At 39.0% G+C, this 21,692-nt stretch overlaps 1 protein-coding gene, 1 long non-coding RNA gene and 1 pseudogene across 2 annotated transcripts; all 3 read right to left on the bottom strand.

Moving 5' to 3' along the window:
• Positions 1-711: 711 nt before the first annotated feature.
• Positions 712-7,802, bottom strand: LOC121326611 (annotated as a pseudogene).
• Positions 7,803-8,728: 926 nt separating this feature from the next.
• On the bottom strand, positions 8,729-13,874 carry LOC121326610 (receptor-type tyrosine-protein phosphatase eta-like). Its single transcript, XM_041269939.1, has 12 exons — positions 13,691-13,874; positions 13,220-13,477; positions 12,749-13,006; positions 12,278-12,535; positions 11,797-12,054; positions 11,326-11,583; positions 10,855-11,112; positions 10,384-10,641; positions 10,163-10,170; positions 9,691-9,940; positions 9,470-9,561; positions 8,729-9,059 (listed from the first exon to the last, which is right to left on the bottom strand). The coding sequence occupies exons 1-12, from the start codon at positions 13,872-13,874 to the stop codon at positions 8,979-8,981; spliced, it is 2,421 nt and encodes an 806-aa protein (XP_041125873.1). The 3' UTR covers positions 8,729-8,978.
• Positions 13,875-14,267: 393 nt separating this feature from the next.
• Positions 14,268-15,316, bottom strand: LOC121327044. The gene is made up of 3 exons (XR_005951524.1): positions 15,099-15,316; positions 14,628-14,885; positions 14,268-14,414 (listed from the first exon to the last, which is right to left on the bottom strand). It is a non-coding gene; the product is annotated as an uncharacterized LOC121327044 (long non-coding RNA).
• Positions 15,317-21,692: the final 6,376 nt, after the last annotated feature.

Raw genomic sequence — 21,692 nt, 5'->3', positions numbered from 1 at the left:
ATTTTTGTGCAAGTGCCACTCTGTACAGTATGTGCTTGAGAAAGAAAGCAAGAGGCGGGAGGCAGGGGCTCTGCTAAAATCAGTAGGAACATGCTTATACTGTCGCGATCCCCATGTTTGCTTGTCTCTATAAACTGATGCTGTGTTACAGTCCTGTGCCTCAATGTTTCTCATCACTAGTTAACAAGGTGGCAGAGACACAGTCTGACATTCGTAAAGCTCCCTGCAGTTTGTAATCCTTCATCTGGTGCACTGTACTATGTTTTCATTGAAAGATAACCGCAATAAAATGATACTTTGAACACCTGTCATCGCTTACTGTACAAGTCTGAAACTAGGTCTAGTCTAGAGAAGTTTTTTTCTTTTATTATTATTTTTTGTACTTCTATATGCCATCCATCTGATGCTTGATACTATGGTTTTCATCAATTATAACAAGAATAACATTTAAATTGGGTCTTGTATGCAACCAGTCACTAAAGTTAAGGATTTAATCATGACGAGCAGACTCCAGTTTTGCATTCTTGCTGCTTCGACCATTATCAGCGTAATCACATGGTTCTAAAGTGCTATTCACCCATTAAACTGACTGGCTGTACTGCAGTATTTGAAGGGGCTTTCTCATCTAAAAGCACGATGCAAAATATACAGTATAAAAGAAAAAGACAACACTGCAACAACATTCATTTCAAAGTTTATTTTTTACCGGTGCTTTGCTTTACTGAACTGTCTACAATAATCCAATTTGATAAAGCTATAAACCAAACTATATATAATTGCAAAATAATTAATACAATCATTGCTGATCACACACCACTGTAATAAGGAATGCAGACAGTGACAGTGCATGCTAGTACAGAATTCCCTCATGCATTGTACTGCACGATGTCTGTGGATTGTCCCAGTATGCACTGTACCATGTCCTTCAGTATTATACTAGCATGTATGTTTTGTTTCGTGATGGCAACAATTATTCCACGGTAGCTAGCCAGCTGTGTGAATATAAAGACAGCTCTGACAGGAGACATGCAGTATTATCCAACTGTGTTGGTGGATCTGTACGTTCTCACCAAAGCCATCTAGGATCATTTATTTGATTTACTTTGCAAAGGCACTAAAAATAAATTAATTTGGGGATGGATGGACGGATCTTATAAAATCAAATATTTAAAATAAATAAATAAATAAATAATATGTAATGTATTTTCTGCCACAGCACTGAAATAAGCTTGTTGGTTTCATGGCAGAAGAAAAAACTTCCTGTAAATGACTCAATTCGCAATAAATGATACCAGCACACTGTATTGAAGGCAGATTGGTGTACCGGGCTCAGCTGGGATATTCTCGTCACTTTTCATTTTGTTGTTTACCCCCCATTTTCTCTGCAGGCATGTTTAATTTTTCATATTATTGAAACTTCTGTTTTTATTTTTACTTTGTGCATGTCTTTATTGCAGAAAACAAGACTGGTTCACTGAAGCAGTTTATTTCTCCAAACATTTTTATTTCCTTGTTTAGAAACGCTGCAAATCGAGAGCTGGAGCTTCGGAAACAGGTCCCCTGTTTCATACACAGGATCCTCACTCCCACCCAGCACTGACTTACCCCCTGGTTCTGTACCTTACTATGTGGATCAGAATCCTCACTCCCACCCAGCACTGACTTACCACCTGGTTCTGTACCTTACTGTGTGGATCAGAATCCTCACTCCCACCCAGCGCTGACTTACCACCTGGTTCTGTACCTTACTGTGTGGATCAGAATCCTCACTCCCACCCAGCGCTGACTTACCACCTGGTTCTGTACCTTACTGTGTGGATCAGAATCCTCACTCCCACCCAGCGCTGACTTACCACCTGGTTCTGTACCTTACTGTGTGGATCAGAATCCTCACTCCCACCCAGCACTGACTTACCACCTGGTTCTGTACCTTACTGTGAGGATCAGGACTGTCACTCCCACCCAGCGCTGACTTACCCCCTGGTTCTGTACCTTACTGTGAGGATCAGGACCGTCACTCCCACCCAGCACTGACTTACCCCCTGGTTCTGTACCTTACTGTGAGGATCAGAATCCTCACTCCCACCCAGCACTGACTTACCCCCTGGTTCTGTACCTTACTGTGTGGATCAGAATCCTCACTCCCACCCAGCGCTGACTTACCCCCTGGTTCTGTACCTTACTGTATGGATCAGAATCCTCACTCCCACCCAGCGTTGACTTACCACCTGGTTTTTGCACAGCAGTTTGCTCTTATCTGAAGTTACCCCCTGGGAAAACCATCGGAGAATAGTCTCTTCTGCTAAAATTTCCTGCTGGTAGAAAGCCATTAAAACCTTGCGAAAGAAACAAAAAAAGAAAGCAATAAATCAATCAATCAAAACCTTCATTTATCCAGATGAGTCAATTGAGAATTCTCATTGACAACGATGACCTTGCAAGAGGCTCAGTACACCACCACAGCAAACAATATCAAACACAACAGAATACAAAAAACAAACACATAATCAATCATAAAGCTCAGCAGGGACAGGGCAATGAGTCAGCCCTGCGGCTAAAAGCAACTGCAGTAAGAATTTGTTCTAATTTTAACTGCAAATAATTCTTCTGGGACCTCTGCACCTGTGTGGTATTTATAAAAACACAACTGTTTCAGCCAAGACCAATGAGTAGAAAGGAATAGAAAGCAGGGCTCACTGACCATAGCTGCCCACAGTGCATCTCGCTCCAGCAAAAAGTCTTCAATAGCAGCCAGGCAGTCCATGTGGTCCTGTGCTCTCTTAACATAGTTTTTAAACACAGGGGTCCATCTCTTCAACAGCTGAAGGGATAAAAAGAATCAGTCGAATTAAAAAACGTACACACGATCGGTTCACAGCATTAATTCTGCTAAATGCAGTTTTTTTTTAATGTCAACTTAAGAATGCAGGTTAGAATCATTTGAATTAGAATGTTTCTACACAAATCAAGGAGCTGAAGTGTTCCATCTCAAGTTTGAACTGTAGGGGTGGGGATCTCGCACTCCTCTCTCCAGTCTCGTGGATAGGTACAGGAACAAGGAGGGAGTTGTACCGAGAGGATGTCAGCTCCTGTCCTTGCGGCTGTATCAGAAACTCCAAAACCACTTTAGTGAGGATCTACATCACCTCCTTCAAAGTGATGTTGTAGGCGTACCTAAGATCAAAACAAATACATATATTTGCAGGCACACTACAAATATGGCTCCAGGATTGTTTTATTCAGTCTTTTCATTGTTGCTGAAATACATTTGCAAGGGTGTTATTTTGTCTGTGTGTAGCTCGCCATTTAAACTCTCTTGAATATAAGTTGCAGTTTCATAAGTCTGTACACATCCAAGGACAAGACAGCAGAGCTGTGGGTATTAAAATGGACAGTTCTTTTCAGATTATAGGAATGTAGAAGCCCTGGGACAGGGGCATGGCTTACTTCAGGGAGTTTATCTCCAGTACTAGATTGTCACAGCCACTGCTCTCCTCCATGCCCCTCTGTAGCGTCCCCATCACCTCCACCTGGAAAACTGCAGAGACACACACAAACATGTTTCATTGTTTTCCTTTCCTGTTTTCAATGCAGATGTTCTTGTGCACTGAAATACTGGTGGTTGTGTTGTTCAGCAGATTCCGTGCGCGATCCAATACTTACATTATCTGATCTGGCTCCAAGAATCAGGCGAATAGACACACACCAAAAAGAGATGCCACAAGACACCAGATATGCTATTAAATTAATTCACTATGTAAGTCACTATGCTACCTTCTTAAGGACCAATCAAAAATGTTATTCCAGCTGCTGGTTTCCGTGGACATGAGGACATGTGAATTTCTTTAGGCTAAATATTTACCAAAAAAAAGGTTATGTTAAAATCCAAGACATGTTTATTTGTAACTTTTGAAATGTGTACTTTTTGAAATTCTAAAATATTGAGGGACTGGCCCAATCCTAGCCTCAGTAATCGTAAAGGAGCCTCTGGGATCACCTGGCCCTCCCACCGCTGACATCATCAAGCTCTGGAGATGCGGACCTGCTGTCCTGCTCCTGGGAGCTCTCGCACACTTCACTTTCGATCTCTCTCTGGATCCGGGTGCACCATCAGACCTGCCAGGAAAAGACGCAGCCACAGGACAAAACATTACCTGCTCCAGATCAACGAGGGGAATTACAGGACAGAAAGCTGCAGTACATACTGCAACAGCGGTCAAGGCATTAGCATAGAAATATATCTACTCTGCAGAGAGGTTAAGAAGACTGCAAAACCATTTGAGCCATTCCAGTTTTTACCGGAAGTTTAATTAGAGATACCGGAACTTACCGGTGCACAGTGGCCAATTAAGCTACTACTACTACTACAAAAAAAAAAAAAGCTTTGCCTTTTAAATAGTCCATCCTATCATGCAGATGATATTATTGTATGACATACAAAGCCACCTAATAGCACAAAAGTTTCATGAACAGCATATCGCGATGTTACTGTAACATTACACACTCAGCTCATGTGATATTTCTTACCCCACAAACACTACGATAACTCGTCTTCTGCCTCCAACACATTGGCTCTTCTCCATATGTAACCTTTACCCTCTGACCCCACCTCAGCAGAACTGTACCTTGGGAATAAACAAAAGACCTCAATGTCCAGGCTTCATTCGGCCCATCACCGGCCTCCATCTTAAAATAATCGAAATGATAAAATCAAACCCACAGAGCCGAGTACAGCGTACTGCTGAAGAGTCCAGGCCTGTGCCGTACTGCTCTCCTGTCACGTGGAGGAGGATCTGGTTCCCTAGAATCTGAAGCCCAAGAGAACGAATTGCATTTCAAACAAAAACGCATTACGCTAATGTACCTGCACACTTAAACAAGAGTCGATCTGGAACAAAAGGCCTAGCACAGGTTACTGTTGTGACAATTTGAAAGCAAGTTAAAAGGAGTACCTCTTTATTTTGCATTTATGCAGTGAGCTTCTGTTTCAAGCATCTCTGGTCCTATAATGGAGAGTTCCGCCTCTTGAAGAGGCAGATTTACCTGCGGTGAACAGATGCTAATGTGGCAGTCAAGCAGGTCGAAGCGAATTTCAATCTCATTACTTCCATTGTGGAAAACAGTCTGCAAAAAAGGGGATGAAAAAAAAGAGTGTATCATGACTGATTTGCAGAGAACAAGACAGTGAAGCTCGCTCTACAGTATGAATGTACTGCTTCGGGCTCCTGTGTGGTCAGGCATTTAAAAGCCCTAAATGCACCCCAATGAAGACCGGGCAGGACCCAAGCCCTAAAAGCATGCTTACCGTTGGGAACTGGAGTTTTTTCAGCCCAAGTGTTTTCTGGTAGTGCAGAACCCGATTGGTCTTGCTGTCCACGGCAATGATGATGTCATCTTCCTGACAACAAGATCTGTGACCTGGAAAGGACTCTTTGAAAATCATGGTCATCACAGAAATGTTTTTTTCCTTCTTGCGACGGTTCCTTGGAGAGAATAATAATAATAATAATAATAATAATAATAATAATAATAATAATAATAATAATAAATACAACCCTGCAGGTTGAACAGAGCTGACTGGGGTAGAAGTGTGTGCAACAAGGACGAACACAGCTATTCCCAGCTGCTTTGAGCTCAATTTGCCAATATGCACAGTATAGGAAAAAAAAAAGTCAGGTGTGTCGAAACACAAAAGCTCTTAATAAAACCTAGAACTGACTGAGGTATTATGCAATGGGAGACTATCCCCGAAGACATAATAATCATTGATTAGACAGTCGCATCAGAGACACTGCAGGTGGAAGGGACTCTTGCCAATCTCTCTCTCTCTGCTTCAAGTACACACATCTGATCTGCAGTATGGCAGGAGACAGACATCTGCAAAGAATGGGGCAGTGCTACCCGATATTGAGGCACTGGATGAACTATGATGACCAGTAATTGTACAGGGATGGACATAAGACACATATTGCATAGCAATTACACCCATTCAAGGTTTTACTACAAGCTTGATTAACCACAGTGTATAGGTAACACTCTGGTGTGTCTGACTACACTAGCAGTACTGCTATGCAATAGAGTCTCATTTCTATCCCATCCCGTATCTCAGTAAGACACCTGCAGGGTGGGGCGGTTCACACTCACCTGTGCTCCTGTCAATGTTGGACACAACGTCCCCGCAGACGAGGAGGAAGTCAGAGCGGACAAGTGTTTTGGCGTCGACGTCCCGCAGCACATCCATCAGGGAGCGGTACAGCTCCGAGGTGATGATTTGCACAGTGTTAGGGGAGGTGGGCCGGCACCACTAGGATTTCCTGTACAAAAACAATAAACACATCCGGGATCAATCTGAGGTTTGTTTGTGAAGGAGATACACAAAAGCAATCATACCCCTCCCCCAACTGGAATTACATCTGAGGTAGACTGGCACTGCTCATAGAGAAACGCTTTGGCACCCATGGCTCTCCCAGTGTGTTTCATTGCAAGACTGAACTGATTTTCAGCAGCTGTTAAAAACAGTGCTGCAATGGAAATGGATGGGCTGAGAGAGTCTCATGGATGATCCGTAAAGAGCTGCGTACTGGAGGTGCTCTTTGATTTTATTGGACATCCAGCAGAGGAAGACAAAGGTTTCCTGGATGCCGGCGGCTGTGAGGAACTCCAGGGTGTAGTCGATCATCGCCACGTTGGCCAGTGGGAGTAGAGCCTGGGGGAGCAAAACAAGACATCGGTTTAACTATTCAACTGTTCATACTGTCCAGGGATGGAACTCCCATTGCTTAGCAGTTTGAGCCCTTCCTGGTTTTACTAGGAGTTTAATAAAATACACCAGAGCTTGTTACCTATACACTGTGGCTAATCACGCTCACAGTAAAACCTGGAATGGGTAAAACTGCTATGCAATAGGATTTATTTTTAAGCTGTTCGAGTCTCATTCTGTTTTTTTTTTTTTAGTGCTACACGTCATTTCGGAATGTTACTGTGATGGGGTCGTGCTTCTTAACCTAAACAAACCACCAAAAGAGACCACTGCAGACCACATGTTGTCCCCCTTTAAATGACATTATTCTGACGTGTCATACTGAATAAATGAGTGCTGTCAACCACCAGCAAGCATTACTTAATAGCACGCTTATGTAGTGAGAAGTGTACCGTGATTCTCATACAAAATAAAATAAAATAAAATAACTATAACACAGTTGAAAACTGATGGGAAAATGTAACATCAAATGACAATACTTACCGGGTGGCAGGTTAGTAGTAAAAATTGAAACGATCCTGTCCGATTACGGTACAGTGTGCACAAGTATCGTATGAGATATGATAAGCCACCCCTATACGACTAGTGTCTGCAACTCGGGCTGTCACTGACATGATGAAACAACGTGAAATAGTAAACGCAGGGGTCCAGTTTTTGCAATAGAGGGTAGCATGTAGTACAGTGTGCAATGTGTTAAATCAACAATAGCAAAGTGCCGAAAGACAGCTCGACCGCTTCATACATTACAGTCTGCAGCAAATATTACACACTATATATAATGCGTAGCAACCATAGGGTTACTGACCCTGGGTTTGTCCTTAGAGATGGGGAAAACCCTCCTGCTGAAGCTGTCGGCAATCAGAACTGGCTGCAGCGCCTGCTCCTCTTCATCCTGCCCGACAGGACCCCTCTTGCCCGGATCCCAGTGTTGGGAGTTGATCGGACCTGCTTTGCAGCTCTGCCTGCCATCTTTCTTTGCTCGTGAAACTCTGTGCGCAAGTGACAGTTTGATAGCTTCCTCGTATTCCTCGCCTTTGCATATCCGGGATTAGTGGTGAATTAATTTAAACGCTTCTTCTGACTGAGGACGAATGCAAGGCCCCTTACAATGAAGTGTGGGAAAGGGGAGTTATGGATGGCAGATAAAGCGAGATGAAGGGAAAAGAGAGGGGGAGGATATTATAAAATTAACCAGGGAAGGGAGGAAGTTATGCTAACTAGGTTAATTATTTATAGGTCATTACAGTTTCATTACTACTTCAGTGGACTTGCACAGTGGGAAGGAACTAAGGGCTGCGTAAAAACGAACAGCATTTTCACAAAGGGTACAGAAGTGCACACTTTTTTTTGTTTAAATAAAAAACGATGCCACTTTTATAGGGCTTGAAATGTTCACGTCCCTTCTCAAAATAGCTCTGCAGCCACCAGAGATGTCACTCCATGATATTGTACTCGTGTTTGAGAAAAAGTTTCCTGATCACAGAGGGTACGGAGAGTGAATATTTTGAAAGTCAGTGGTGAGTTAACAAGCTCCGATTATTTTTCTCAGTATATATTTTTTAAATTTTTCTTGGCCTGTCAAGTTCCTTTCTGATGAAATGTGTTTATCAATAAAACATAAGTGTATAATATCATGGACGATCGTTTGAATGGCAAATGGTACGATACCTTACAGTACCACCATCTAACGTTAAATGAAAATATTATAGCTTTCTTGTTTATCCACAAGGGGCACAAAAAAGCTAATTAACGTTTCACTGGTAGGTACGGATGAAACAGCCTAACGAGCAGGACCTGGGACAGACACACAATGAGCCCACAGGTAGAGTAAATAATGTTTTATTTTAAACAATTAAAACGAATAATAATAATAATAATAATAATAATAATAATAATAATAATAATAATAATAATAATAATAATACAATGCACACAGAAGGCTATCATTCACTGCACAGCTTCAAACCAATGCATTCAGTCTGGTTTGGCGTTTTTAAAATTCGCCTCTTTTTAGGTTATTAAGATAGACAGAACCCTCCATGTTAGTGTTACAACATGAATTATATTATTATATTAAAAATAGAAATTAAAGTGAACAGTTTGAAAACATAGAGTAAGAGATCAATAAAATAAATTGTCCATGTGTATTTTCTTGGCACTCTGATAGTGAAGTAATGGTTTTCCTGCGACTGTCCAGTGCTGTAATGTTTGTTGAGGCTCAATTAACTTTTCTTCTTAGTCCTTTCCAATTTAAAGTAAACCTGTTGTCTGCAAGATACTGCTCAATATACCTTTTTATCTGCAATAAAGAAACAACAGCTTTGAAACAGGTCTGGTTATGGCTAGACTTGTTCATTTCACATATGCAACCCATTCAGAAATCAAGCATGCTGTACACATTCTATTGCAGTGAAATTAAGGTAATTTGTAAAATCACAACTTCCATGTATTTGTCTCGGTTCACATACCTTTATCCAGGCTATTTGATTTAAATGGCACTGACTGATATGCACAAATCTACATACATATTTCTACTTAAATCTCAGCCCCTGCTTTCAGTGAGAAATTATGAAATACAATTAAGCAGTGTGTGTGATTTTTAATGATCTGTTTTTTTTTTTTTTTTTTTTTTTAAATGACGAAGTCTGTTGTGACAGGTAGAGTTATGCCACTGAAATTAATTAGATCAAGAATAACCGCCTACAGTACCTTTGGTAAAATAATGCTTTCCAGTTCCTTTTCTTCTTTTGTGGCTGATGCAGAAACAGATAACTGCATTCTCAGAGTAGCATCCAGCCCACCTGCAGAAATCATAAAACAAACCTCTTAAAGCCTGACAGAAAGACTTTTACGTACTTACTGTAAAATAGCCAAATGTTGCAATGGCTGTCTCTTTCGTAGAAGTTTTTTTTTGTTGTCACCAAACTCACTTGTAAATGTCACTATTGTTACTGTGTCTCCTCCTGTTACCCTGTCTGCAGCCAGAGCGATGACCCTCAGGGTGTAATTGCTAAGAGGGAGAAGCCCAGTGATATTAGCGAATAAAGTGTCCACTGTAACAGTTTTGTTTGGAGTTCCTATTGCTTCAACCCTGTATACTTGTGCATGTCCTCGAGGTGCACTCCAGCTGAGGGTTATGTATGTTCTGGTGATGGTGTTAGCAGTCAAGCTGGTAACATCCCCTTCCGTAACATTATCTCCAGCCAGAGCAATAACCCTCAGTGTGTAATTGTTACCAGGTACCAGTCCAGTTATGCCAGTGAATAAAGTGTTCACAGTTAGATTTTTGGCTGGATTGCCTATTGTTTCAACCCTGTAGCCAATGGCATTGCCATTTGGTGCACTCCAACTAAGGGCTATGGATGTTGTGGTGATGGCACTGGTAGTCAAATTGGCAATGATATCAGGCTCTGTAGAAACATAACAGAGAAGTTTCGTTCATTCAAGATATGCTGTGTACAATCATATGCAAACTATGTATAACTATACAAGAAGGAATGATGTTTATTATTTTGTAAAGCAATACATTATAAAATGTTGTCAAATTAGTAAAGATAACAGTTTTAAATTATATTTTTAAAAATCAAGGATGTATTCAGCAATGAAAAGTTTTGTAAACTCACTTGTAAATCTTGAGATTGTCACTGCATCCCCTTCCGTAACATTATCTCCAGCCAGAGCAATAACCCTCAGTGTGTAATTGTTACCAGGTACCAGTCCAGTTATGCCAGTGAATAAAGTGTTCACAGTTAGATTTTTGGCTGGATTGCCTATTGTTTCAACCCTGTAGCCAATGGCATTGCCATTTGGTGCACTCCAACTAAGGGCTATGGATGTTGTGGTGATGGCACTGGTAGTCAAATTGGCAATGATATCAGGCTCTGTAGAAACATAACAGAGAAGTTTCGTTCATTCAAGATATGCTGTGTACAATCATATGCAAACTATGTATAACTATACAAGAAGGAATGATGTTTATTATTTTGTAAAGCAATACATTATAAAATGTTGTCAAATTAGTAAAGATAACAGTTTTAAATTATATTTTTAAAAATCAAGGATGTATTCAGCAATGAAAAGTTTTGTAAACTCACTTGTAAATCTTGAGATTGTCACTGCATCCCCTTCCGTAACATTATCTCCAGCCAGAGCAATAACCCTCAGTGTGTAATTGTTACCAGGTACCAGTCCAGTTATGCCAGTGAATAAAGTGTTCACAGTTAGATTTTTGGCTGGATTGCCTATTGTTTCAACCCTGTAGCCAATGGCATTGCCATTTGGTGCACTCCAACTAAGGGCTATGGATGTTGTGGTGATGGCACTGGTAGTCAAATTGGCAATGATATCAGGCTCTGTAGAAACATAACAGAGAAGTTTCGTTCATTCAAGATATGCTGTGTACAATCATATGCAAACTATGTATAACTATACAAGAAGGAATGATGTTTATTATTTTGTAAAGCAATACATTATAAAATGTTGTCAAATTAGTAAAGATAACAGTTTTAAATTATATTTTTAAAAATCAAGGATGTATTCAGCAATGAAAAGTTTTGTAAACTCACTTGTAAATCTTGAGATTGTCACTGCATCCCCTTCCGTAACATTATCTCCAGCCAGAGCAATAACCCTCAGTGTGTAATTGTTACCAGGTACCAGTCCAGTTATGCCAGTGAATAAAGTGTTCACAGTTAGATTTTTGGCTGGATTGCCTATTGTTTCAACCCTGTAGCCAATGGCATTGCCATTTGGTGCACTCCAACTAAGGGCTATGGATGTTGTGGTGATGGCACTGGTAGTCAAATTGGCAATGATATCAGGCTCTGTAGAAACATAACAGAGAAGTTTCGTTCATTCAAGATATGCTGTGTACAATCATATGCAAACTATGTATAACTATACAAGAAGGAATGATGTTTATTATTTTGTAAAGCAATACATTATAAAATGTTGTCAAATTAGTAAAGATAACAGTTTTAAATTATATTTTTAAAAATCAAGGATGTATTCAGCAATGAAAAGTTTTGTAAACTCACTTGTAAATCTTGAGATTGTCACTGCATCCCCTTCCGTAACATTATCTCCAGCCAGAGCAATAACCCTCAGTGTGTAATTGTTACCAGGTACCAGTCCAGTTATGCCAGTGAATAAAGTGTTCACAGTTAGATTTTTGGCTGGATTGCCTATTGTTTCAACCCTGTAGCCAATGGCATTGCCATTTGGTGCACTCCAACTAAGGGCTATGGATGTTGTGGTGATGGCACTGGTAGTCAAATTGGCAATGATATCAGGCTCTGTAGAAACATAACAGAGAAGTTTCGTTCATTCAAGATATGCTGTGTACAATCATATGCAAACATATGCAAACTATGTATAACTATACAAGAAGGAATGATGTTTATTATTTTGTAAAGCAATACATTATAAAATGTTGTCAAATTAGTAAAGATAACAGTTTTAAATTATATTTTTAAAAATCAAGGATGTATTCAGCAATGAAAAGTTTTGTAAACTCACTTGTAAATCTTGAGATTGTCACTGCATCCCCTTCCGTAACATTATCTCCAGCCAGAGCAATAACCCTCAGTGTGTAATTGTTACCAGGTACCAGTCCAGTTATGCCAGTGAATAAAGTGTTCACAGTTAGATTTTTGGCTGGATTGCCTATTGTTTCAACCCTGTAGCCAATGGCATTGCCATTTGGTGCACTCCAACTAAGGGCTATGGATGTTGTGGTGATGGCACTGGTAGTCAAATTGGCAATGATATCAGGCTCTGTAGAAACATAACAGAGAAGTTTCGTTCATTCAAGATATGCTGTGTACAATCATATGCAAACTATGTATAACTATACAAGAAGGAATGATGTTTATTATTTTGTAAAGCAATACATTATAAAATGTTGTCAAATTAGTAAAGATAACAGTTTTAAATTATATTTTTAAAAATCAAGGATGTATTCAGCAATGAAAAGTTTTGTAAACTCACTTGTAAATCTTGAGATTGTCACTGCATCCCCTTCCGTAACATTATCTCCAGCCAGAGCAATAACCCTCAGTGTGTAATTGTTACCAGGTACCAGTCCAGTTATGCCAGTGAATAAAGTGTTCACAGTTAGATTTTTGGCTGGATTGCCTATTGTTTCAACCCTGTAGCCAATGGCATTGCCATTTGGTGCACTCCAACTAAGGGCTATGGATGTTGTGGTGATGGCACTGGTAGTCAAATTGGCAATGATATCAGGCTCTGTAGAAACATAACAGAGAAGTTTCGTTCATTCAAGATATGCTGTGTACAATCATATGCAAACTATGTATAACTATACAAGAAGGAATGATGTTTATTATTTTGTAAAGCAATACATTATAAAATGTTGTCAAATTAGTAAAGATAACAGTTTTAAATTATATTTTTAAAAATCAAGGATGTATTCAGCAATGAAAAGTTTTGTAAACTCACTTGTAAATCTTGAGATTGTCACTGCATCCCCTTCCGTAACATTATCTCCAGCCAGAGCAATAACCCTCAGTGTGTAATTGTTACCAGGTACCAGTCCAGTTATGCCAGTGAATAAAGTGTTCACAGTTAGATTTTTGGCTGGATTGCCTATTGTTTCAACCCTGTAGCCAATGGCATTGCCATTTGGTGCACTCCAACTAAGGGCTATGGATGTTGTGGTGATGGCACTGGTAGTCAAATTGGCAATGATATCAGGCTCTGTAGAAACATAACAGAGAAGTTTCGTTCATTCAAGATATGCTGTGTACAATCATATGCAAACTATGTATAACTATACAAGAAGGAATGATGTTTATTATTTTGTAAAGCAATACATTATAAAATGTTGTCAAATTAGTAAAGATAACAGTTTTAAATTATATTTTTAAAAATCAAGGATGTATTCAGCAATGAAAAGTTTTGTAAACTCACTTGTAAATCTTGAGATTGTCACTGCATCCCCTTCCGTAACATTATCTCCAGCCAGAGCAATAACCCTCAGTGTGTAATTGTTACCAGGTACCAGTCCAGTTATGCAGTGAATAAAGTGTTCACAGTATAGATTTTTGGCTGGATTGCCTACTGTTTCAAGAAGGAATGATGGCATTAAAGCCATTTGTTGCACCCCTGTAGCCAATTGCACTCCAACTAAGGGCTATGGATGTTGTGGTGATGGCACTAAGTCAAATTGGCAATGATATCAGGCTTTTAAAACATAACAGAGAAGTTTCGTTCATTCAAGATATGCTGTGTACAATCATATGCAAACTATGTATAACTATACAAGAAGGAATGATGTTTATTTTGTAAAGCAATACTTATAAATCTTGAAATTGTCAAAGATAACATCCCCTTTTAAAAATAACATGTATCTCAGCAATGAAGAGCAATAACCCTCAGTGTGTAAATCTTGAGATTGTCACTGCATCCCCTTCCGTAACATTATCTCCAGCCAGAGCAATAACCCTCAGTGTGTAATTGTTACCAGGTACCAGTCCAGTTATAGTGAATAAAGTGTTCACAGTTAGATTTTTGGCTGGATTGCCTATTGTTTCAACCCTGTAGCCAATGGCATTGCCATTTGGTGCACTCCAACTAAGGGCTATGGATGTTGTGGTGATGGCACTGGTAGTCAAATTGGCAATGATATCAGGCTCTGTAGAAACATAACAGAGAAGTTTCGTTCATTCAAGATATGCTGTGTACAATCATATGCAAACTATGTATAACTATACAAGAAGGAATGATGTTTATTATTTTGTAAAGCAATACATTATAAAATGTTGTCAAATTAGTAAAGATAACAGTTTTAAATTATATTTTTAAAAATCAAGGATGTATTCAGCAATGAAAAGTTTTGTAAACTCACTTGTAAATCTTGAGATTGTCACTGCATCCCCTTCCGTAACATTATCTCCAGCCAGAGCAATAACCCTCAGTGTGTAATTGTTACCAGGTACCAGTCCAGTTATGCCAGTGAATAAAGTGTTCACAGTTAGATTTTTGGCTGGATTGCCTATTGTTTCAACCCTGTAGCCAATGGCATTGCCATTTGGTGCACTCCAACTAAGGGCTATGGATGTTGTGGTGATGGCACTGGTAGTCAAATTGGCAATGATATCAGGCTCTGTAGAAACATAACAGAGAAGTTTCGTTCATTCAAGATATGCTGTGTACAATCATATGCAAACTATGTATAACTATACAAGAAGGAATGATGTTTATTATTTTGTAAAGCAATACATTATAAAATGTTGTCAAATTAGTAAAGATAACAGTTTTAAATTATATTTTTAAAAATCAAGGATGTATTCAGCAATGAAAAGTTTTGTAAACTCACTTGTAAATCTTGAGATTGTCACTGCATCCCCTTCCGTAACATTATCTCCAGCCAGAGCAATAACCCTCAGTGTGTAATTGTTACCAGGTACCAGTCCAGTTATGCCAGTGAATAAAGTGTTCACAGTTAGATTTTTGGCTGGATTGCCTATTGTTTCAACCCTGTAGCCAATGGCATTGCCATTTGGTGCACTCCAACTAAGGGCTATGGATGTTGTGGTGATCTCTTTACCAATCAGTTACTGGTTATAGCCTATGCATCAAATGTAGAAAACTTGCAAATACCAGCAATGAGGTATAGTTAAATATAACATTTAGTACAAGGGAGTAACAGTTAGCAGCATCAAGATAATTAAATAGAGAATTCAGGAGGGGGAGTTACAATTAGTAGCAATGGTGTAACAATTAACAGCAATTAGACAGTTAAATATAGAGTTTAGTACAAGGGAGTAACAATTAGCAGCAACAAGATAGTTGAATATAGAGTTCAGCACTATTAAGTTCTAATTGGCCACAACTCATGGAATCAGGATAATGGTGAAACCAGTATTACACTACAAAACTATTACATACTAAACTGGAAACCAATTAGTTGGTTCTAAACCAAGTAAATGTCACACTTCAAACACACACACACACACACACGTCATAATAATAAAATCATAATAATTATGTAATAATAAATTATCATTCAATGATTTTTTTTCTATTTTAACCTACTACAGTATTCTAGTAAGCATTAGGTTACTCGGGTTGACGTTAACACAACAATTTTGTGAGACATATTCCCTGAATATGACAATAATACATGAACGGGTATTGGAAATGTAGCTGGATTAATTAATGAAACTGTGTCTCGAGAAACAGGGCAAACTCCTGTGTCTTGAGAAGAGGACCTCTTTCTTGCAGACATACTGAACTATGTGACCTACTGAACGAGGTAACTGGGGCTAGGTGGCGCCTGAACTGGATTAGGCTGTAAGGACAGTTGAATTATGTACAGATAATTCACATGTGTAACAACAATCATTTTGATGCAAGGAAGACATAAACTGGTGATGTTTCAGTGGAAAAGTACTGGGAGTTTAAAAAAAGGCAAGATACGCAAATGATCTCATGAAAGTGGCTGTTTAGCAGAGTGAAAAGACTATAAATATCCAAGCTAAACATTTTACACAAATCAAATGCTGAACAAGGTGCTGTCACTCTGCCAAGCAAAGCTGCAACTCTGGTACTCTGCCTAAAAACAGACCCAAGACAAGGAAGTAAGCTGCAAGCGAATCAATGACCACAAGCAACGAGACTGAGGCCCGGCTGGATGACTGCCGTAAAACTTCCAGCGACTGTTATCAGACAAACCAGTCTGGGTCTGCTGTACACCCAAAACCACAGTATCCAAAAGAAACCGTGCCCTGCTACCTGCATAACTAAACATTCAGCGAAGAGAACAGAGCAGACGGTGCGCTGTTGTGGATCCTATACTGAGGACTGGAGACTTTATTGCAGCTGTTTGTTGATTCTATCGAGAATTGAAAGCTTTATTGACTTTGTTGAGTTTGATCCAACGTTGGTGTGGCAGAGCACAGCTCTGCTCTTTAGAAATTGGCAGGGATGGGGTTAAATTCCCCTACCTGCCTGGGTTCATTGTGTTCAGGTGGCTGGGGTTGATTAGATGATTAGTTTAACGATCAATCAGCATCCAGCCACCTGACATAAAAGGAGGGCCTCTGCTTCCCATTAAAGAAGAGGGAGCTGAGGAAGCAGGTTGGTTTTTTGGAAAGTTTGAATCCAGTGAAGGCATTGCCCAGCCTAGAAATTGTTATTTTTGTAAGTTTTGTTTTTTTGTCTTTCTTTTTGTGTTTAAATCACTTTGTTTTGGCCCTTGTGCCCTTTCATTTTTGTGTTTATTTATAATAAGTTATTTTTTTGAACTGCAGTCTGTCTCTGGGCCTCTATCCACTTGCAAGCCTGCCACAGTTGGATTGAAGGCTTTGTTGCTGAGAGGTGAGCCTTTTGTATTGGACACTTCAACAGATTAAGCTTCCAAACCAGTGGAAGTCTAAGCTTCAAGGAACCTCTGAGTATAATTCCAGTTGCATTTTCCTTTCACGGTACTAAGTTGTAACACATTCACATAGAATTGAACTGTTAATTATTTAGTTTGCACACTTTGCATGTGAAGTAAGTAATCTACCTCATATTGTTGTATGAAGAACAAGCTTAACTCCCACCCTTGGTTTCCCAACTAAAGTTTAGTTTGTTTACAAGTGCCCGTAGGGAGTGTTAGATACCACGTGATTTCAAGCATCGTTCTTCATACATTATGTACGGGTTGGTTACAACCGCAGACTGCTTAACAGCCTGTACAATGCTTTAAGACAACTACCTGTAGTCAACCTGTTATTACCATGCCGCTGCCTGGCCTTGAGCACAAAATAGCGCAGCTTACCCACTTTCTTTATTTACCACTACACCACTGGCTGAAATTGAAGGGGTTCTTACTATTCCTCACCAAATCTAAAACCTGAATCATTCTCAGTGCTGCCCTTTCTTTAAAGGTACTGTAGAGAGCTTAACTTTTCCCAGATAGACTGTGCCCTGCTTTCAGCACCACTCCCTGCTTCGTTTCATTCTACTCATCGGCTAATTGGCAGGCATCATTCAATTACTGAAACAAGTTTAACCAGCTGGGGACACAATGGGGAGGTTCTGGAAGTTAAATAGCATGGGAGCAGCTTAAAGCAAGCTGGGTTTTACATTTCTTCTCTAACTTTTCTTCTCAGATTATTTGGTGTTGAAAACAAAAGTAAAAGTTTATGTTCATCAACTATATTGTGCAATGCCTTGAATTTAGAGTATGTCTTTGAAAGATGCCGTTCTGTTACACGTACATATCTATGTATGTACAGTGTAATATTATACATAGAAAACATTCCGGATTGGTAATCCAGTAAACAACACGTAACACAGAAGCATGTCCATGGAGATCTGAACAGAAGACAGCACTGTAGACTGTCTCTGATTGGAATCTTTGTATTCTTGAATGAAGCAGAAGTCTAATTGGGGTGTAGCATCTGAAGGTAGCTCTTCAGTGTCGTCTCATTGAGAGTTTACAATGTATTTACTGTTACAGTGCAGTCAACAAGAACACACTTTTGACGGTACGTTGTGCACAAGCACCGCATGATATCAGCCACCACTACTAGTACTTCAGTGTCTACAACTCTGGCAGTGATTGACACGAAAGAATGTGAAATAGTAAACGCAGGGGTCTGGTTTTTACAAGAGAGGGTGGCGTGTAGTGCAGTGTGTTAAAGTTTATGGATGGCAGATAGAGGGAGAGGGTTTTATAAAATTAACCAGGACAAAACAGAAGGGAAGAAGTTATCCTAAGCAGGTTAATTATTTATAGGTCATTGCAATTTAAATTATTACTTCAGTGGACTTGCACAATGGGAAGGAACTAAGCCTATAAATGAGCAGCATTTTCACAAAGCGTGTAAAAGTGTATTCACAACCCTGTCCCCACACTACAAATAAACACAATATACATGTAATATATGCAAAACCGATGAACAAATATGAAAGAATATACAAGAACAGTGTAATTAAATACAAACAGAATAAACCACACCCATATGCATAGTTACAGTTAACGCACAAACCCTTTTGTACCAAATAACCCTAACCCTTTTCTGATACAATTGTGTACTTACATATATCAAGCAAATATTTACACATTGGTACTTTGTAACTATGCCTAATAACATTGTAATTATGTGCAAGCACTCGTGTATTTATTAAGTGGCTACTATGTAAATACACAGTAATTAGAGACCCTTCATACAAAGTGTGACCAGTCCATTGGCAATAGTCTATAAGCAGCATGCACTGCTCGGCCACTGGACTTTTCTTTGATAACACTCTGATTTCAATTCACTCTATATACAGAGAGAAACCAGACACAAAGTGATTGGACAGACGAAACTGATTTCAACTGTCTTGCTTAATAAAAATAAACTGACCTGCACACAGAAGCAGGTCATTCACTGCACAGCTTCAAACCAATGCATTCAGTCTGGTTTGGCGTTTTTAAAATCTGCCTCTTTTTAGGTTATTAAGATAGATAGACCCCTCCATGTTAGTGTTACAACATGAATTATATTATTATATTAAAAATAGAAATTAAAGTGAACAGTTTGAAAACAGAGTAAGAGATCAATAAAATAAATGTCCATGTGTATTTTCTTGGCACTCTGATAGTGAAGTAATGGTTTTCCTGAGACTGTCCAGTGCTGTAATGTTTGTTGAGGCTCAATGATTTTTTCATCTTTGTCCTTTCTAAGTTAAATGGAACCTGTTGTCTGCAAGATACTGCTCAGTATACCTTTTTATCTGCAATAAAGAAACAACAGCTTTGAAACAGGTCTGGTTATGGCTAGACTTGTTCATTTCACATATGCAACCCATTCAGAAATCAAGCATGCTGTAGACATTCTATTGCAGTGAAATTAAGGTAATTTGTAAAATCACAACTTCCATGTATTTGTCTCAGTTCACATACCTTTATCCAGGCTATTTGATTTAAATGGCACTGACTGATATGCACAAATCTACATACATATTTCTACTTAAATCTCAGCCCCTGCTTTGAGTGAGAAATTATGAAATACAATTAAGCAGTGTGTGTGTTTTTTAATGATTTGTTTTTTTCTTTGTTTAAATGAAAGTCTGTTATGACAGGTCGAGTTATGCCACTGAAATTAATTGGGTAAATGTTGCAATGGCTGTCTCTTTCGTAGAAGTTTTTTTTTTTGTTGTCACCAAACTCGCTTGTAAATGTCACTATTGTTACTGTGTCTCCTCCTGTTACCCTGTCTGCAGCCAGAGCGATGACCCTCAGGGTGTAATTGCTAAGAGGGAGAAGCCCAGTGATATTAGCGAATAAAGTGTTCACGGTTAAACTTTTGATTCCGGATCTCTCTGGTATCATAATCATAATCTCTCCTGTAAGATAAGGTATCCAGCAAGTGTTTTTTCTTCTGTTTTTCTAAGTAGCTTAAGGTGGCATTGAGAGAGTGATTATGTGCTTTATTCTGGTCAGTAAGTAAGTCTTTATTGTACTTGATGGGAAGTTAATTGACTCCTTTTTAACTTGTGCCTTTTTAAACATAGCCCTGCTCACACTTGCATTTTTATACTGGTATCGTTGCAGAACAGTATCGCAATGCCTGTTCACGCTGGAGTTGTTACCTGCGTCGTACCAGTATAACTGTATCCATACGAACCAGACGAGCACGTTTCATACTGGTGCAGTGTTATTTTTAGGTACGAGTTTAAAAACTAATACGCAGCGTACTACACTTGCTTGTGGATACCTAGACAACTTCCACTAAGAAAGCAGGGAAGCTCCCTTTCAAATCTGGTACGTTATGCTGTTTTCAGTCTTTTACATCTTTTTAAGATTAATTTATATATTTTTTCCTACATTAACATAAATAGTATGCGAATATTTATCCAATGCAATACATTGGGTCTTTCTGCAACTTTGCGGTGGACTTCTCATTTTGTTGACTGTTTGTTTTTTCTTTTTAGAGAAATTGATTGTCTGTTTCCAGTTTAAGGTTGCAAAAAAAATCTACAATTAATGGCAAATGTACCTCTGTTTGACAATAGGAAAACACAACCCATCAATTGATTGCACCTGTAAACCAAAATCTGACAGGGTACCACTTTCAATGTGAGAGTGTACCACCTTCTAACATTACATGGGTCAAGTTTTGGCACACGTACTACATTGTGACAACATACCATTACAACAGTACAACGGTACAGCTGTGATATGACTCGAACAGAATAAGTGTGCACAGGTGGATCGGTAGTACAATAGAACACATGAGTCTGAGACATGCAACACTTACACAAAGGATATTCTATACCAAGATTCTCAACTCAGCCTTTACTTCTGCCATTCTTGTTTAATTCATGTATTGTTTTCTTATTTACAGATAAGTCACAGTAATAAAAATATACAAACTGATGGCTAATACCAATAAATCTGTTTTATGATTGCACCCGTCTACTCTAGTACTGTGTGAGACGCTCATCTTGTTTTATGAATACACCTATATCATTCAGAAAGTGATTTTCAAAAGATTACTGTGTGTTGTCATTACTATGTTTTTCATCTGGACAAATAGAAATTTGACTTCACAAGTTTTTTATATTTTTAAACATCGATAAAATAAGCTGAAAGCAGCTCAGTCCAACACCCCTCCATGACTGTCAATAGAAAATCTTCTCCCAAGCTCTCTATATCCCACAACCCTTTGTGAGCAGCGTGGCAGAGGTCCCCATAGAGCAGAGGGGTCAAACTCCAGTCCTCGAGGGCCACAGGGTCTTCAGGTTTTCAATCCAACTTCAGCTCTCAGTTAACTTAATTGATCTCATTATTTGTTCAATTGGATGTGTTTAATGTTTTTTCAATGTCTTTACAGTTGATGATTTAAAAAATGCACTTGATTCAAGTTAGACAACCTGTGAAACTGAGGCCTGGAGAGAAGTGTTAAAGCAGTTCAATTAATATAATAATTAG

This window comes from Polyodon spathula, chromosome 14 (genome assembly GCF_017654505.1).
Source record: "Polyodon spathula isolate WHYD16114869_AA chromosome 14, ASM1765450v1, whole genome shotgun sequence".
In the NCBI taxonomy this organism is placed as follows: Eukaryota; Metazoa; Chordata; class Actinopteri; order Acipenseriformes; family Polyodontidae; genus Polyodon; species Polyodon spathula.
This window is presented reverse-complemented; position numbering and strand designations above follow the sequence as displayed.

What these genes read in the sequence shown, in the direction of transcription:
- LOC121326610 (XM_041269939.1), bottom strand. Translation starts at nt 13,874, where the DNA reads ATGGCTTTAATGCCATCATTCCTTCTTGAAACAGTAGGCAATCCAGCC. An exon ending in GACAATCTCAAGATTTACAA is followed by an intron (nt 13,007 to 13,219) that starts GTGAGTTTACAA and finishes ATGTTTCTACAG; the next exon opens with AGCCTGATATCATTGCCAAT. An exon ending in GACAATCTCAAGATTTACAA is followed by an intron (nt 11,113 to 11,325) that starts GTGAGTTTACAA and finishes ATGTTTCTACAG; the next exon opens with AGCCTGATATCATTGCCAAT.